The 19,623-nt window shown below is 34.9% G+C and overlaps 2 protein-coding genes and 1 long non-coding RNA gene across 3 annotated transcripts; 1 reads left to right on the top strand and 2 right to left on the bottom strand.

Annotated features, from left to right (window-relative positions):
• Window positions 1–242: 242 nt before the first annotated feature.
• On the bottom strand, window positions 243–2,497 carry LOC108193633 (probable NAD(P)H dehydrogenase (quinone) FQR1-like 2). Its single transcript, XM_017360371.2, has 2 exons — window positions 1,903–2,497; window positions 243–706 (listed from the first exon to the last, which is right to left on the bottom strand). Exons 1-2 carry the CDS (start codon window positions 2,388–2,390, stop codon window positions 478–480), a joined length of 717 nt encoding a protein of 238 aa, XP_017215860.1. The 5' UTR covers window positions 2,391–2,497; the 3' UTR covers window positions 243–477.
• A 6,403-nt stretch (window positions 2,498–8,900) lies between these two features.
• LOC108195653 (uncharacterized) lies at window positions 8,901–19,053 on the bottom strand. The gene is made up of 3 exons (XR_001801558.2): window positions 18,801–19,053; window positions 16,736–16,813; window positions 8,901–11,642 (listed from the first exon to the last, which is right to left on the bottom strand). It is a non-coding gene; the product is annotated as an uncharacterized LOC108195653 (long non-coding RNA).
• Window positions 11,605–13,221, top strand: LOC108193634 (homeobox-leucine zipper protein ATHB-40). Its single transcript, XM_017360372.2, has 3 exons — window positions 11,605–11,745; window positions 11,884–12,191; window positions 12,869–13,221. The coding sequence occupies exons 1-3, from the start codon at window positions 11,652–11,654 to the stop codon at window positions 13,100–13,102; spliced, it is 636 nt and encodes a 211-aa protein (XP_017215861.1). The 5' UTR covers window positions 11,605–11,651; the 3' UTR covers window positions 13,103–13,221.
• Window positions 19,054–19,623: the final 570 nt, after the last annotated feature.

Genomic DNA, 19,623 nt, shown 5'->3' with positions numbered 1-19,623 from the left:
CATGTATAAGAACTGTTAAGGCTACTAAAAGAGTCCAAGAATTGCACTGAATGTAACTCCATATTATGTTTCTGGTGAATTAGATCCCTGTTTGCTAATTAAACTATAATCCTCTATCATAAGTTTCATATCATTTTACATGACCGGACGGTCCGGACCTATCAATGCACTGGAATTACTAGCCTGTATGAAATCCAGATCCACTTAACTATTATATAATCTAAAGGTTGAAAATTGAAATTGGGAGAAACAATCATATTTAATGAAACGTATATAACTTGTTATCAAAATCCAATCCAGGTAGACTAGAGGGAAATCTCAACCCATGCATAAAGAATACTATGGACCTGGACGCCAGATAAAGACATTCCCATTCTCAAGCAACATTTCCAAAAAGAATAATATAGACCCCAGATGCAGATACTCCATAAAGAATAATATAGACCCCAGACACTTCCTATAAGCTAGAATACTTTGTCAAGTTCGTGCGAGCCTCCTTACTATAGCAGCCATATACCTGCCCTGATGCTCTGCAAGTGCTAGCTCTGTTTCAGTCGGTTCTCTTGTGCCATCTCCAGCAAAGACACCAGCACCATATGGAGAACCCCCACGGATAGAATCCATCTCAAACATACCAGCTCCAAAGGTATATCCAATAGGAACATATAGCATTCCGTGGTGCGCTAATTGGGTAATAGCTGTCCACCTGCAATACAAATTTAAGTAAATGAGAGCAGGCCTGCAAGACTTTAACTTCGTCTCTGAGGACCAAGACACTGAGCATTTACAATAAAGTGGAACGTAAAGAATACACTTAATCTAATTCGGTCTGCACCAACCACCAAGCATCCACTATAAATGCATCTACATACATTCGACATACCAAAATATTACCACTGGTAAATGGTAATGCTACACAGAATTTGAGTGATGCCTATCTGCTTCAGATAAGACCACCTCTACCAACTTCAAAGTTATCCACAGTTTTCTTATAGCTCTAACAGCGGCGACTGAACTTATCTTTAAGACAGTATAAACAACTTATCCTCTATGACTAACGCTGATATTGACCCACACATGCATCTTAAAACAAATTCTGCCATTCAAAAACACAATGAATCTTAATAATAGACAAAAATATCTTTTCAATTCTACTGAACCTATGAATCTCAGGTTCGCTACTGCTAATTATTAAAATATATATGTATATAGTAAACAGCACTATCAGAAAAAGAAATCAAACAACTTATACGAATGAATGACAAGTATAATGAAATTTTTGCATCCAAAAAATAGAAATTTAACAATTTATATACACACACTGGCCATATATCCAAAAAATTAACCACACTTGATGAACGTCAAAACTCAAAACTCCTGATAAAACGCACAAAGATTAGAATAAGCACTCAAGAACTCTACATAATAGCAATGAGATCACCTCAAAAATTATCATCACATTGCCTTGGATGACCAAGACCAGTTAAATTGTAGAACCTTAATAGCACAAATAATATAAGCTCCTAAGATGCCAATAATATAAGCTCCTAAAATGCCGATTAGTTTCATGTAAACTTAAATTTCTATTTCATTACAACTTTACTATCACTACTATTACCATAACTAAACTAGTTAATCACCTCAAAATTTATCATCCCACTGCCTTGGATGATGATCAAGACCAGTTAAATTATAGAACCTTAATAACACAAATTATTTAAGCTCCTAAAATGCTAATTAGTTAAATGTAAGCTTAAATTTCTAGTTCACTACCATTACCGTGACTAAATAGTTAATCACTTCACTCAATAACTACAAACAAAACTAATTTATCAATCATGATCACAAAATAACAATTCACAGACAAAAACTCGAGTCAAGTCGAATCGAGCCAAGCCTTACGCAGTGGTCTCCTGTCCACCGCCTTGCGTCCCGGTACTGACAAAAAACCCCGCAGGCTTGCCACAAAGCCTCTGCTCCCTCCACAGCTTCCCCGTGGAATCAAAAAACGCCTTCATCTGCGCAGCCATACACCCGTACCTCGTCGGAAAGCCAAACAAGAATCCATCCGCCTCCACCAGCTCCTCCGCCGACGAAATCTCCGCCACGTCAGCGTCCTTCTCATTCGCCTTCATTTTCGCCAACACGTCCTCCGATAACGTCTCCGGCACTCTAAACAACACGGCCTCAACTCCGTCAACGCAGTCCACTCCCGACTTAATCCTCTTCGCCAGGCCTTCCACGTGGCCGTACATTGAGTAGAACACAATGTAGATTTTCAGTTTTTTTGAGTTTGGCGAGCGAACGGCGTCGTTTTTGATGGGAGGATTGTCGTCGAGGATTCTCGGCGGATTATTTTTGCTCGGAATGCATCCACCTCCTTTCCCCATTAAATCAGAAGAGATCGCTTGATATATTGATATATTGATGTCTTTAATGTGTTTATGTTAATGAATAAACCCTAATTGTGTTTTTTAAATGCAAGACTTTGAGAGGACACTGGACGGTCGGCGGGAGAGAAGATGAGAGGTTTGGGCCCCATTTCGACGTCATCTTAAATTTAAATTATTATTTTTTTTGGCTAAAGATTTTTTTTAATTTAAAATTTTCGAGAAACTACTAATTCGTTAAACTATATTTCTAGTATGCCTAAATTAAATATTTCAATTTTGATAAATTAACAAAATATAGCATTTTTTATTTTGAAAAAGAAATCATCTATGTAACACCTCAGTCCCACATCGAGTCGTGTGGAGACTTTAGTTCAGTTTATAGGTATAAGTACTAGGGGAGAGCATGGGCCGGTTCGGCTCGGTTTCGGGATAAAACCGGAACCGCAACCATATATCTTCGGTTTTTAAAATTGAAAACCGCAACCGCCGGTTCGGATTCGGTTTCGGTTTCGGTTTTAAAAACCCCGGTTCGGTTATAATCGGCTCGGTTTCGGTTATAAAACCGACAAATATAAAAATAAAAACGATATATAAACTCTATAAACAAGCACAGGCCTGGTAATCTTTCAGTCCAGAACTCAAGCCATTATATTGGCTCTGGTGCTACAAATCTGGGAACTCCTGTAAAAACAGCGGCAATATTCCCACTCAGAAATACTCCTCTTCATTGAAGCCCCCTCCTGGAAAGTTTGCAACTACGGAACTGCCTCCAAAGCATCTCCCAGAAAGTGCAGACTCTGAGGATATGTAGTTTTAAAAATCTGACCAGAAACCTAAATGTTTGTAAATTAACTGTGTAGCTATTAGTAAACATGTCTCGTATTATACAGGAGCCATTTTTATGTAAAATAATTATTAATGATTTTCAAATATGACTAAATTATATATTTATTATATTGTATATTTTTTATTTAATAATTATTTTAATAATCGGTTCCGTTCGGTTTTATCGGTTCGGTTGGGAGTTATAACCGGAACCGAACCATTTAAATCGGTTCGGTTTTTAATTTTTCGGTTTCGGTTTCGGATCGGTTACATTCGGATCGGTTTTCTCCGGTTTTTCTCGGTTTCGGCTCGGTTTCGGTTGCAAATCGGTTTTTTGCTCAGCCCTAATAAGTACTACTACCAATTGCACTAACAAATCATGATCTTTTGGGGGCCTGTGATGGGCTTGTGGATTACCCAAGTTGTTGCACTTGGGCCAGTTTATTTCGGCTTATATTCGAATTCGAATTTCGGGACTTGATCCGATTTTCGAAAAAGACTCGGGATTTGACCCGGATTGTCACATATGGTATTCAGAAGCATAACTACTATTACCAATTGCACCAGCAAATCATGATCTTTTAGGGCCTGTGGTGGGCTTGTGGATTACCCAAATTGTTGCACTTGGACCAGTTTATTGCGGCTTATATTCGGATTCGAATTTCGGGACTTGACCCGATTTTCGAAAAAGACTCGGGATTTGACCCGGGTTGTCGCAATTTATCATAAAATCGTATTTCGTATCATCTTTTAAAATAATTTTTCTGTACGAGACCTTGAACCATACTTCAAATTATATGTTAAAAAACAAGAAACTGTACAAAATATTCCTTTTGCTTTGTTTGGTCTAAATAATTTTGAAGAAGGAAAATTATTTTCAATGATGATATGATTTTATGATAAATGACTCCTTTTTTTTAAACAAAAAATATTTTTCAAATTAATCATCTTTTACTAATTTTTATTTTGATGATTGGATAATGAAAATATTTTTCCAAATATAATTTCTGAAAAGAAAGTTGAATAAATATTTATTGAATTCAAATTTAATTTCAACAGATACATTATACATTATTTTCAAAAGATTATTAGCAATATAGATTTGTAGTTGATATTAGTATATTACTGATACTGATGTCAACACCTACTCACACCCCAAATTGGGCTGGCCCATGAAATAGAGTTGGAACCTCGCGGAGGTTTGAACATGGGCCATTATTTTTTAGAGCCTGATCCCTTCATGATAGGCTAAGTATTAATTTGAGCACATTTTGGTAACATATCAAAAAAAATCACTTACACATCACAAAAATAATTAGTTCACATAAATGACCCCTTAAAATAATAATTTAGGAGTAATATACAAATACAACCTTCTATAAGCTCGACTTTTTTCTTTGTATTTATATTATAATAAATAGAAAATCATAACTAATCGAACGATTTACTAATTCTTGATTTTTGAGAGATTTTTCGACAAATTAAAGATTTTTGATCAAATTTATGTATACGGTAAATTTATAAAATAATATTTAAAATTTAATGAAAGATTTTTCAATAAATCGTTCGATTTTACAAGTGACATTAAATGCTTAACCATGTGGGATTTTGAATCCTATAAATGTAAATAAATTGGTGTCTTTTGTTAATTTTACATCAATTTAAATGTAAAATATTAATTTCAAATCGATATGATCTTTTCTCTCCGTCTTAGCTAGAGCCTGAGCTTCTTCGAATATTTCTTCAACATGTGTTTCGAATTTTCTATTATAATGGCTCGGTGCCCGAACAAAAACCTGATTTGCACAAGCTAACCAAGATTAGGAACCAGGCTAACAAACTACAAACACATATACACGTGAATATATAAGCAAGTGCTCACCATGTGCAAATAAAGTTGATGGATGCTTCAAGAAACAAAAGCTTGCATACAACATACATATTGGGGCCGTTTGGGTTAGCTTAAAAGAAGTGACTTCTTGCTTAAATTAAAGAAGTGGAGTAGAAGTGAGAAGTAAATAAGTTAATAAAGTGTTTGGAAAAGAAGTAGAAGCTCTAAGAGAGAAGTTAGCATTTTCAGCTTCTTAAAAGTGCTTCTACTTATTTACACAAACGGGTCAAGAAAAAGAGAAGCCATAAGCAGAAGCCACTTCCCCTAAACAAACAGGCCCATTATACTCAACTTCTGAATACTTTAAACTTTGATTCTCTTGCTGACTTGTATCTAAACCACCACTACCCGGTGCTTAGAATCATGTAATTATGCTGCTTGGAATTAAGTTAATTCGATTAACCCCAGGCACTCAGCTTAAAATAAGCACTGAGAATTAGGACTGAGCATTCGGTTCGGTTAACCGAATACCGAACCGAAATTACCGAAATATTTCGGTTCGGTTAACCGAACCGAAATATTTCGGTACCTAATTCGGTTATGGTTTTCTGGCTATTTCGGTTTTTTCGGGTTTTTTACCGAATTAACCGAAAAAACCGAACAACCGAAATATTTAAAATAAAAAAATATATTTATTTATTTATTTATTTTTCAATACATTAAAACATGATGGGGTCACCATTGAGTTGAAGATATGATATTTCGCCACCATTCGATATGAAAGTCTCTCTTAAAACAATATTTATAATAAGATTGCGAAACAGTTTCGCTGAAATAACTGCAGAAAAACAAAATAAAAGCAAGCACCAGAAAGCACTGACATGGTGAAATGGTATATGCAAATTATGCAGAGTGCCTCCAGCTTTAAAGGTGAAGTCTAAAGAGTTCTGGAACCGTATCGCATGAGTAGCTGATTCAAAGTACCTCATATATTGACTCAAATTAACACCACAAATTAATAATTATAATTAAAAAGATATAATAATGTTGGTTGCTTGCCTCCTAAATTTTTTTTCTCCATTATTTTCATATTTTTTTATTAATTATAAAATTTCGGTTTTTTTTTTTCGGTATTCGGTTTTAACCGGAATAAAAATTTCGGTTCGGTAAAATAACCGAATTAAATTCGATTCACTATTCGGTTATGATTTTTGAGCTTATTCGGTATTTCGGTTATTTCGGTATTTGGTAATTCGGTTCGGTTTTTACCGAATAATTAGCCCTACTGAGAATCATGAAGTCATGCATGACCTATATCTGATAAATTCTGGCTAAATCTGTGGCGTAATTTGAGGGTTGCTAACATCTAAGTCTGTAAACAAGTCTAGTAAATTTTGTGTAATACATACTTTCTAGTGCTTTCTGGTGCTGGGAGAATCTCCTAACCCTGCAAATCTCTTAACAATATCGTTAAAACAAAATGTCTTACGGATTCGACAAAATATATATAATATCATACAGAGTCTAAATTAGTCGATCATTTTTAGCCAACGCTGTTGAAGATGCTCGACACTATACGACAGTCTTCATATTTTGTGTCAAAATTTGACACATGAACCGCCTTTCAAAATTTACTACGTAAAATTATGATGCACTACAGGTTTATCAAATCTGAGTTTCATTCTCACGGCCGGAAGACATCAAAATGTACAACTTAAGCACATTGTCATGTACAAAGGATTCAAAAAGCAAGTTCCAACACAACCTGGAATAACCCAACATTTTATTATATAATACAATACACATTTCCACACACTTCTCTGAAGTGGATGACTAATCACGATCTAACTAGCAAGATCACAAGATAATTATTTTAGGCTATGGATTTGAAGGACCACAGATGAATGATTTCTCGAAAGGCCTAAAGATGGGGGATTGTTTAAGCTGTCTACAGTGAGGTAGCAAATGAAATGATTCCAAGCAATGTACTTAAATGTTTAATCAAATGCTAATACAGCAAAACCAACGTAATTAGCCAGAGGTAGGTGTTGAAATCCAATCACCAATAGCTGTATAGGCACTAAATCACAAAGTTGGGAATGGGGAAACAACAGGAGGAGTTGTCGGAATAAACATGACACCCATTTGTTTAGTTAACGGTGTTTTAAATTAAGCAAAGCCACCAATAATAACTCCTCAAAAGCATAAGAGGAATCTTAGCCATATCATACGCATGTCTCTTGATTTAAGTTTGCACTTGTTTATTCCCCAGATGAGACCTAATACACACCTGCATGATACTCTAACTCAGGAAATCCATAACGCTTCTTAACTAATGGCTTAGCTTTAAGAGGAGAGCAGAATCAGTTTAGTGATTTAGTCGATAATTACCCTTAATGTCCTTCCAATCATAGTCTAAAGGAAAATCAATCAGTAACTCCAATTTTTCGATACCTATATATTAAATTTGCGATAGCATTTGGTTTTCCTAAGAGCATCTCCAATAGACTCTTAGCTCTCTCTTTATAAATATTATAAAAAAATAGCTCTTAGTGAGATAGTGTAGGTTCATCTCCAACAATACTCTTTAAACTTCCTCCTTATCTATTATTTTAAATTTAAAAGTACATTGAAGCTATAAAAGGACAAATAGGAAAGAGAGAGAAAGAAAGTGGAGAGATTATTATAGTATAAAATGTAAGTTAAGAGTTAGTTGTGGCTCTTAAAAATAAAGAAGGAAGTGGGGCTCTTAATGATTTGAGGAGCAACTAAGAGTCTATTGGAGTTGCATTTTCACTCCTCTTCTTTAAATTTTGAGTTAAGAGCTCAAATAAGGAGGCTATTGGAGATGCTCTAAAGCTTTCCCCTCGTTTTTAAGTAAAGACTGGCTAAAAACTCCTCGAATATTCTTGTACAACTGAGCTAAACAGCACTTTATGAAAGCATCAATGCTCCTAAATGTTTGAGTTTTTGGTATGTGAAGTAAACCCAGACATGATCTACGTACACTCAGTATATGAAACATATTCAGATTCCTACGTGTTGGGCCAAAAGTATGTGCTAGCTACTCTTTAAACTGCTGATATTGAAGTTTTGCGATGTCTCTGAAAACTCGGATTCGACTCTCACTCACCCAGAAAAGTTCACTCACCCAGAAAATTATTAGAATAGATACTTAATTCTAAAACATATAAGTCTAAGTTGTTAGGAAAAGAAAAGAATACACAAATTATTTCTGGCCAGTCTGTTATGGCAATGTTTGCATCTAAATGAGAATTGGTAGCATATAGGGTAAAAGTATATGAAATGGACTTCAAGTAGGCGAGAAGTCGTGGTCCAAATTCGAGGTAAAACAAAAAAGACACACTAATGATCTTTGATTAATTTACCTGATATAAACGTGTAAACTTCAAAATATGGATTTATATTATTTTTTGTCTCAAAATAAAAGTCAGTTTCGATTTTGTGCACATAATTTGAGATAAAAAAATTACATATGTCTACATATTATTTTTCAATTTTTTTCTGAATAAATTTTTAACATCTATATTTTTATTCTCAAAAATTAAAAAATAATATGCAAATTCATATATTTTTATACTTTGAATTATGTGCACAAAATCAAAGAAATTATTATTTTGAGACAGAGAGAGCACTAAACAAAAATCTCGCAGATTTAACTCATAACTAAAGGAACTTACAAATTCACAACTACAGAAAATAACTTAAATTTGTTGTCTGCCGCACATTTTAGAGCATCTCCAGCAGTGTCTTAGTATCTTCTTTATAAATATTATAAAATATTGAATCCTAGTGATTTAGGACAAGATTTTGTATTTCAACTCCAACAATGATCCTTATAATTCATTCCTTATTATTATTATAATAATAAATTTGGAAAGAGATTGATAAAAGATGGAAGGAAGAGAGAGAAAATAAGTTACAATAAGAGAGAGAAATGATTTTTTTATTAAAGAAATCAAATAAGGCATGGCTAATAAGGCATGGAATGAGGATCCTACTGATTTAAGGCACCTCTAAGACACTGCTGGAACACTAATTTATGTCATATTCCTTATAATTGGACTTAGGACATGAAATAGAGAAGCGGCTGGAGTTGCTCTTAACTCTGAAACCAGACTCTTCTCCAAATGTCTTGAGAATATTCAGTAACAAAATACAAAGAGAAAATATCAAAGGATTGTGGGCACATCAGTGAGTCTGTCTAACTCTGAATCTAGCCACGTTTAATATAGATGATGCAATCTCTGACTTAGTTGGCCCAAATTTTCAACGATGAAATTAAAGTATGATGTTAAGGCACTAAACGAAACAACAAAGCACGGCCCCAGTCAGAAAGCACTGCACTGCAGCTTATCACAAGTACAATAAAACGGTGAAGATAAGACTCTAAAGAAGCGTACTCCACCTACATTGCCACAATGGTATTGGTTACTCCCTCCGTCCCTTTGATTTCTATACACTTTCCTTTTCGGGATGTCCCATTCAATTGTATACATTTCAAAACTTTCCCAAAATAGTAAAATTTTATAATATAAAAACCCCACCCACCAACTACTTTCATCTACTTTTCCAAATCTATCACTTAAATATTAATGGGTCCCACCACTTTACCTACTTTTCTTTCTCTTTCTCATTACTTTGGAGGGAGTATTCGATACAGTGGGCTTGAATGTATCGGCGGTTACTTTAAATTGTTTTAACGTGCTCATGTACGGTTCTGATTTTTATTGTTTTTTCTTGGTAGGGCTAAAGAGTGGAGAGTTTCAAAAGTGCACACGTGTAGGTGTGTGAGCCTTAGGGAAAATTGGTACCATTATAGCTCTCTTCCGGGCTGGACGGGTGTTCACTTCTCACCTTGCTCCCATGTGCTGATGTGCATTTTCCTTTGCGTAGAGGCTGTTCTCTCTTCCAATCGGCTCGGCGTAGCTGGCAGCTTAAGCCATCACTTCCCTTCCTAATCCAATTAAGGGATGTTTGCTGTATAGTTAATGAGCCCGGTTAACAGAAATCACAAACTCATCGCCGTCTGACCCTGAGATGTGGACCATCCAAGTATGGAATGGAAAACTCATTCCTATTTGATGAATAAATCATTCTTTCCACGTATGTTCATTCTCATACCTCTTATTCTCATTCCCATCTACCACCCAAACACCCTTTAGTTTACGAAATTATTTAGATTTTAGAACTTGGTGCATGTCTTTTCCGTCTAAGTCCAAGACTAGACGTCTGCCAGCCCCCCTTGGCTTATAACATATTCGATACCGAAAGCTCAAACAAAGCTTCGGCTGTTCTTAACGGCGAAGTTTGGCTTTGGCTAAGTTAGTTGGTACTTGGTAGTCATGGAGACTAGAGGACAGAATAACACCATCCAATTAAATAAAACTATTTAAAAATCTAAAGCCTCTACTTTACAACAAATATATTCAGTCCGTACAGAGTGTGTTTTTAACTCAGAGATGGTGGTGGTGGTCAGATTCCAGATCCCAACCTTAACTACATTCTCGTGAACATCACTGTTCACCACAATGATAATTTTGTGTTCACACCAAAATGGACCAACACAATATGCACAATCCAGTAGAGGACATGTTCTCCTATCTTTATCCATATATCATATATGTACATTTTATCTTTGCTATTAGCAACACTATCACTTCTTTCTGCAAAGAACTCAGATGAAATAAAATTCTGCTTTTTAATGGAAAAACCACATTAAAATGACCATCTTTACTTATCTTATATGCCAGAACTTGAAAGGCAAACCAGATTAACCTCACTTCTCTCGCCAGAGAACAGGGAAATCTCCAAAATGCATCAAAATAATTAAAACAATGACAAAGCTGATAACAAGCAGTATAGCACGAAACCTATAAACTAGCTTATTCCGCACTGGGAACCTATTTGTTTCAAACATAAAAATAGAGTAAATTTCACATGAGAGAATGTTTCAGTGTAAAAACTACAGTACTCGGATTCTCAATAACAATTCTTTAACGCGTCCTTCGTTGGTGTAAAAAACTACAATACCCACGTTCTCATTATGTTGATTACTTCCTTCAAGTACACTTCTTTTTCTATATTAGATGAGAACTTAAAAGATATATCAACGATATGTATACACATATATAGCTTATTGGATAAGGTTACTAGTTCATTGTGTGAGAGTGCATTATATGCCTGGCTGGTACCTTAATGAGCTAACCATGTATTACTTCATCTTTATCTGGATCACTTCTTGGCACATGAGGCTGGGTTAGTGTACATAACAAGGGACTAACAAACTGACTTACCTTATTCACTGGGTCACGTCTCAACAAAACTAGATAAAAAACAACTCTACCCTTCATTTTCTTAATCTAGGCAGGACCACTTCTATAGTTCTATGCATCCATCACTTATCTATTAGATGGCAAACCTGATATTTTAAACAATATTGAGGACGATTACCCAATCCGCGGCTTTATAAATAGGTAAATGGGACTCCTCCAGTGACTGTCTTCCCTTTTATAGTCCCATCTTTCTGATATAGCTCATCAGTACACCCATCCTCTCATTATATTATAAACCTGTAAAAAATGTCAAGCAGCTTGAATAATCAGTTTGATGACCAGATGGTAGTACTCAATCACTATTATCCTGATGTATACACTCAGGTGGCATCAGTACAAGGTCGGTATGTAGTATTTTTGTAAAATGCAATCTGTCTCTCTTTTTCACTCTATATATAGATATTACACGCATGCAAATTAATGAATAGGATTACAACTCACAAGATATAACTTTCTAGATTGTTTGGACTCTATTTAGGATCAGAGACGAAACCAAGAAGAAGGCGCAAGAATAATAAAGCGGAGTCAAACAGCGGGTTTAGGAAGAGGAAACTTAGTGATGAGCAGGTAAACATGCTCGAGCTTCATTTTCAAAATGAACACAAATTGGAGTCTGAGAGGAAGGATAGGCTTGCTGCGGAACTTGGGCTTGATCCACGCCAAGTAGCTGTTTGGTTCCAAAACAGAAGGACTCGTTACAAGAGCAAGAAGCTTGAGGAAGAATACTCAAGATTGAAAAGTGAACACGAGAATGCTGTGTTTGAAAAGTGCCAACTGAAAACTGAAGTAAGTTTTATCCCTGTTCCTACTCTCATTAGTCATTGGTACATGTTTCCTTTTATAGTACAGATATCATTTTTAGTGAGGTAATACTCGAATGGTGTTGTCATGTACAAAAGCTTCCTCTTTCTCACACCAAATCTTATCATTTCATGTGCTTAACCCAGCTCTATAGTTCTATTTTAAAACTTGGATAGTTTAGACATATAGTTCTAGCTATAACTCAAGTTGAAAGTAGTTTAGACTTTGTTCCTACTGTGTTTTATATATATGTATATCAGAGGTCCGATAAACAAATCAACTATAGTCTATACACATATGAAGATGAATGGGATCTAGTCTCAGCAAAGTCTATGACTTGTAGCTGAGTTTGAAATACTAGGACAAACTTTGACATGGAGATAGGAATACTGACACCTAAATGGACAAGGAAAGGTACAACTGTCTCTATGCACAAGCATCTGACATATGTACACAATTGTTAGAGGTTTATACTTTATAATGTTAAGCCACACCCTTTTGAATGAAGCTGCAAATACTCTTTTCCCATGTGGTTAGCCACTTGGCCTTACCTGATTCCTATTCAAAGTTACGTTCCCAGTAACAATTTCAAGCCTTTAGTGACTATATTATCTACAGTACATAGTATTAAAACTTGGTCTGAAATCCGATAACTTGTACAGGTTCTAAAACTTAAAGAACGACTCTCAGAAAATGAGGAAAAAATGCAGAAGTTACTAGAGCAATCCAATGGGGCTTCAAGCAATAGCCCGAGTTCTTCTTTTTCAGCTGAAATAATGGAACCACCTTTTCTTGGCGGATTTGGAATGGAAGGACTCGAAAGTGTCTTCTGTGTGACGGGAAACAATTATGACACTACCGGAATGGAGTACTGGCATAACTTTTATGACATATAATTAGATTATTTTAGCTTGTACATATTCATTATCCTATGTAAATGTTTCCTTGATTTCTAGCAAGTGTTCCATTGTGTAACTAGGGAAATATTGCATATTAAATAACTTGCCTTTGACCAGTTATAGCATGTTTTAGACCTGTAATCTACACCATTGTGATAGTTTAATATGGTAGTTATTGTTTAACCTTGCTAGTGTAAATTTTTTTAAGCAACCTATTGGGTTTCATAAGGTTGGTAATGTGTAAAAACTAAAAAGGAGGTTTCTTTAGGGAAGTGCACAAGCACAAGTACATTGAGATGCCAAAAGCTGGGAAACAAACACCACTCACACGGGTATTCTTGTCTTATACATGCAACTTCATGCTAAATTCTCTATCATGTGAAGGAATCAACATCTACTAGTTCCATCTTTCTTGGCCAAATCGGGAATCAGCGAAATTATGTACATACTACATACATATAATAACTAATGAGTGGATCATATCATCTTTTTACTTATTCCGGAACATTATAAAAAATTTGTGTGCTTCAATTGCCTATAATTGTGCCTATGAACCGGAAATTGTGCTGCTGAAGTTGTAACTTATTCACCCCTTTCGAAGCCCATATCTAATTTGTCCAGGCCAAAAGATAAACAAGGAAAGGGGGGAGGTCTCGCTAGATGTCTCCTCCGTCCTATCACAGTTATTAAAACATGGTGTACAATAAGGAAACAAAGAACGACGTGTCCGCATTTGCACAGGAGCATTGGGAACTGATGTATTCAGAAAGTTCACAATGCACAAGCACGTAATATTTATGCCCACTTGCAAAAATAACCCAAAATTAAAATATATAGAAAAAGTGTGGAACCATCACTTTCCTATATATACTATGAGATGATACCATTTTACGGATTAAATATTCTGACATCCAAATGGCATATACAAACACAATTTGCACAATTCTCTGGTTCCAGAACTCCTAAATTTTTCTATTTAAAAATACATATGATACTCACTAATAGAGGTTTAATAGAACTTATTTTGCTATAAATAACGAGTTTTTTCGGTTAAGTGAATAACTATATACGGGTGAGTACTGCCCAACTATCTCAAGAACTTTAGATTGATCAACTAGAAGACGTATTTTGACATATTATATTGTTATGCCTTATTATCTGCACAGGGTCTTCCATTTCCTTGATCCTGTATACACTGTCTACATAAGATTATATTCTTCCACATTGTAATTTGGAACAACTAGAGCTCATCATACAAGAAATAAGGACTTCTCTGAAATTAGACATAGAATGAGTCCTTTATTAATATGCAAGTGAGAAGCTATCAAAAAAATATAGTATATAGTAATAATAATGGGGCAAGGCAATGCCGCCATCACTATGATTGCTTGATCTACGAGTGTCTAAAGAAAGCTACAACAAAGAATATTATCCAATATAAGTCCTACATAAGCCTACAAGACTACAAAATATATAATGTAGATAGACATTGCTTGGCGACTCTTAAGACCTTACTTTCCAGAAGCTGGAAACAATCTTCTGAATCTTGGTATGGATATGTATACATCTTGATTCTTGATTGTTTCCAACAATAGGTAGTTTCTAGTTAAACTGATCTATGACGATATGCCCTCAAGCCTAACCTGTTTCTTCATCTAACTCGATACAGACTTTTGAATGTTCCCTAAATCAGATCACTGGGTTATTAAGTGAAAGTGCACAGCAAGGTAATTACTAGTTCTATAAATTTGAACTACTCATCTCAGCTACTCTAGCTCATTGGTTCTTACTTCAGGTCACTCCAATAACCAAACCTATTCCGGTACCTGACAAGACACAAGCTAATTGTTAATAACCCTTGTTCTATATCTCCATTTATATGGGAGTAAGTACAGGGACAGGGTTCTTCCAAAACCAAACCATTATCAATTTGGATATCCAAAATTATTTTGCATTTCCACATGCCTATTATACTGAATATCTTAATTTCGCTTGCTATATCGGAATACCTATTCAAATTGAATTTTAAACAAAGTAGTAATGCTCACTAGGGGAACAGACTTATGGTAAACGAATCATAAAACTTGGAAAAATAATAGGGGCTTCTCAATTGAAAATTACCAAATTATAATTTATCCAGTGACATTAACGAACAAATAAAAGCATCTCATAATTAAATAACTGAACCGAATACCCACCCTTACATTCAAGTATCTTCTCCGTAGATTGATATTATTTTAGCTACAGTTGGTAGATCAAATATAAAATAGTTACATTAGACATTAGCGCGAGTCTAGAACAATTATATCCGATATAAAAAAAAAAAACAATGACACATATTAAATGATATCTGAACCAAATAATAACAATGTTGAATGAATCAGGGTACTAAAACCTACCCTGGTTGTGACTTGTGAAGCTTTGAAGTCAATATAACTCTGTAACCTTGTACATTTTAAAAAGCTAACACGTGTGAAGAAATCCTGTTAGGATTTTTTAGCCCTGATCCAGGCTAATTGTTAGGGCAAGTTCTAACTTTCAGCTATTGGTTTTTTCTCTAGCGTTGAGATTTAATTTTCCTAGCCTTTGTTTTAAACTTCCATCCTTTTTGTATGCTAGTTATTTGCCTGTTTGCGCTTGGGAAAATAACCACTTAAATATAATTTAAGAGATTGTGTTTTAAACTTTAAGTATGTTTATATTATGGTTCCCCATTTTAAAATGAATTGATTATCTTGTCTATTAAATTTTATGAACATAATAAAATATAATAATGTATTTTATATAAGAATATTTTATGTTTTATATTATTTTTAAAAACTTAAGTGAACACATAACTCCAACAACTCCCAAATTTTTCATGCTAAGAGAATATTTACATGAAAATTTTATTTGTTAGACTCAATGTCTCTATCCACAAATCAAAATTCGGCTACCATGACGAACATGTGTGTTGTTTTTTCTTTCTTGGATTCCTGCTTTAACTAGCATAAGGTAAAATCGAGAAATTGCAAATGAGATTTTTCACATAATACTTAAAAAGTTGAAATATGTTGTGGTGAACCCATGTGATATCGACTTGAGCCTAATATAGTATTATTTTAAATTTACTCAATTAAGATGTTCAGAGTTGACTTCGAATTCAACCATCGTGAATTTGAAATCTGATGTTTCACTCAATTTTGATCAAGTCAATTTCAACTTAAAGTTGAAATTGATGGTATATGACAGAACTACAAATAGAATAAGTAACGCACAATGAAATGTATAAAACTGTGGGAACTGATATATTCAGAAAATTTTACAGCCAAATGGGTAGATGACATACACAAAGACAATTTGCACAACCTAAACTATAATAAATAAATAAACATGCGGAACTGTCATTTTCCTATATACACTATGCTCTATGAGATTATACTATTTTATGGAATACATATTCTGATACACACACACACACACAATTTGCAAATATCTCTCATTCGAGAACTCCTGATTTTAATCTTTAAACATAATTACATATAACATTTAATTCAAGAGGGAAACGTAGACAAGCGGAACGATAAGTAAAACATCATACAATTACCAAAAGGAAAATCAGCAATTATGTGAAGACCGGTGAGAACATACATTTGATCAATTTTTCTAGGTAGCCTCCCATCATGATATCATCTGGTCAAATGCTCAGGTTCTTCCAATCAAGAAACACTGGAAATATAGAGAGAGAAGAAGGGGGGGGGGTCATCTTCATATAAATCTAGTATTTGAAAGGACTACTAAGTTATAGTATTTATAAGGTTGTGCGTTTAAGCATACAAGCAGGATAAACAAGCATAACAATATAACATGGTGAAAGCAGACATTTTAAGAAAGTTAGGATTCTTGACGAAATTCAGGCGTCAAAGGTGTTTTGTCCAACATCACAAAAGAGGATTCCATCAGCAAAATTATTTAATCAATTCTCATTAAATTTATTTTCAATCTAACAACCCACTTCAAATTAAAAAACAAATACGACTTCTGCGTTTTTAGTAATGGCTCAGGGTAATGTTGACTTGTTAAGTCCAGAGCACGTCATCTTCTTGATTATCAACTAACAAGCTGCGAGTTTTGTCACATTTGCTTATTGCAGAGATGAAAAATGAAAATTATAAAGAATAAGAAAAGTCTATACTACTCTGGCTGTTGCAGTGATTGCTCCATATTCGAGCATCTCCGATGGTAAAAGCCCTAAGCTAGAATTATCTAGGTGGCGCCTATTTGGCATCTACGCGTCACTTTCAAAGATCATGTAAAAAATTTAGAACTCCAACCCTCTCTCCCCTTAGCAAAAAATATAGCCAACCATGTTTGGTTGGCTATATTTGTCGATCCAAGAAAGCCTCTAGGTATAATTTCACATAAGCATGAATATAGAAAACCCATTGGAGTAATCATTAGCCCCCTTAGCAAAACATTTACATAATCCATATAGCCAACGAAAATAGCCGACCATTATACATATTACCCTTGGAGATGCTCTTAGCAATCAAAGCAAGGCAATTTCATTTGTGTATAGCCACCTAATATAGTAAATCATTGATTGTGTTCTAAACTGACCGACCCACACATCTGAATGACATTTGAGTATGGGTTTGAGCTTGTTTCAGTTTCCTTTAATTTGATTTATACGCAATAAATTCCACTAAATCATGTAACTCTCCATGGTTATGTGTTTCTTAGGTATATAACAAAAATGTTTTACGGGTTTGATTAGTATATCGACAACAATGGATATTATCCAATATACGTCCTACAAAGAGTCTATAATATATAATATATAATATATATAATGCAGATAGACATTGCTGGGAAACTCTTACAACCTTACTTCATAGAGGCTGCAAACCATCCCCAAATTCCAAATCTTGGTATGAAATTGTATATACATCGAGTATTTCCAACAATAGGTAGCTTGCAAAGTTGCGGTTAAACAGAACCTTGCCATAAATCAAATCTGTGATTATATGACCTTCGACCAAAACTCTTTGCTTATTTAAACCCGAGAAAGACTTATAAGTGTTCCCTGACTCAGACCACTTAGTAGTTAGTAATCAAGACTAGTGGTGTCAATTTGAACTGCTCATCTCATCTACTCTAGCAATAGGTTCTCACTTCTGGTCACTCCAATAACCAGACCTATTCCCGTGCCTGACCAGACACAGTTAATTAACAATGATTGGTCTTTCGGAACCAGATCAAAATTAATTTGGATATACAAAATTATTTGCATTTCCACATACCTGTTATACTAAATATATTAATTTCGCTTACTATGTCTCAATTCCTGTTCAAATTGAATCCTTAACAAAGTGTCAGTGCACACCCACATAACTTCAACACATTTTTATAACAACACGGCGTTACAAAATTGAAGAGGCTGCCACCGTGAAACTACAACTTAAATCACAAATTAAATTCTATACGTTAAGGCAGAGAGCCAGAGACATAACCGAATCATTTCAAATAAGAATTTGGAAATAACCGAATCGATACACACCCTTAGATTCAGCTATTGAAGAAGTTAGATTGATTATGCAACAAGCACATTGCACATTTGCGAGTACGATTATGACGAGTATATCGATATAAGAAAACAATGACATAAAGTGAACGGAATTTAACACTGACGGAAAAAACGGAGTATAGAAACTACCTTGACAAATGACGAGCTAAATACGTTTGATGAAATTTAATTGGATCGTTAAGCCCTGATCCAGTGATCCAGTCATCCAGGCTGATTTGTTGGGGAAGGGTTTAACGTTTAGGTATGGTTGCTTCTCCAGCGTTTTTAATCTCCCTCGCCTTTGTTTTGAACTTTCCCTCCGTTTCGTTTGCATTTTATTTTGCCTCTTTGCCTGGGTACTGGCAGGCAGAGGTGGCAAACGGCCGGTCCGAGCCGTGCCGAATTTTTATCCGGTCGGGTTACATGAATATGATTCGTAATCGGCCCATTTAGTTAGGCGGGCTGGTTGGGTTCCGGGCTGAATTCGACCGAATGAACTGATTCACGGGTTCACGAATTGAAACGGTTCATTTTCATTTTTTTTTCTTCATATTTCAGTTGATTTAATCAAATATTTTTTAAAATAAATTCAATATTTTGTAAATAAAAGAAGCCAAAAATAAAAAACAAAAAACAAAAAAAAAATCGAGACAAGGCATACCACTCAGCCAGCCTTAAACCGCGAATCATTCGCGATTCACGAATTAATTCATGATTCGCGAATCGCGATTGATTCGTGTCTTTTCTCGGAATTTAGTTTATGTTCAGTTATCTTAAATTACCATATTTATTAATTAAATTAAAATAAAATAAAAGAGGAAGATACCTCGTATAAATTTTATTAATTAAAAAAATATTTTATAATTCTCACCGACTCGTTAATTCGCGGGCCGGTTCCGGTTTCTAATATTAGGATTCGTATTCGCTTCGTAAGATATAACAAGCCGGTCCGGTACCAATCAAGCCCGTCCCG

Source organism: Daucus carota, chromosome 7 (genome assembly GCF_001625215.2).
Source record: "Daucus carota subsp. sativus chromosome 7, DH1 v3.0, whole genome shotgun sequence".
NCBI classification, from domain to species: Eukaryota; Viridiplantae; Streptophyta; class Magnoliopsida; order Apiales; family Apiaceae; genus Daucus; species Daucus carota.
Note: the sequence above shows the minus strand (reverse complement) of the source record. Positions and strands in the feature narration are given on the sequence as shown.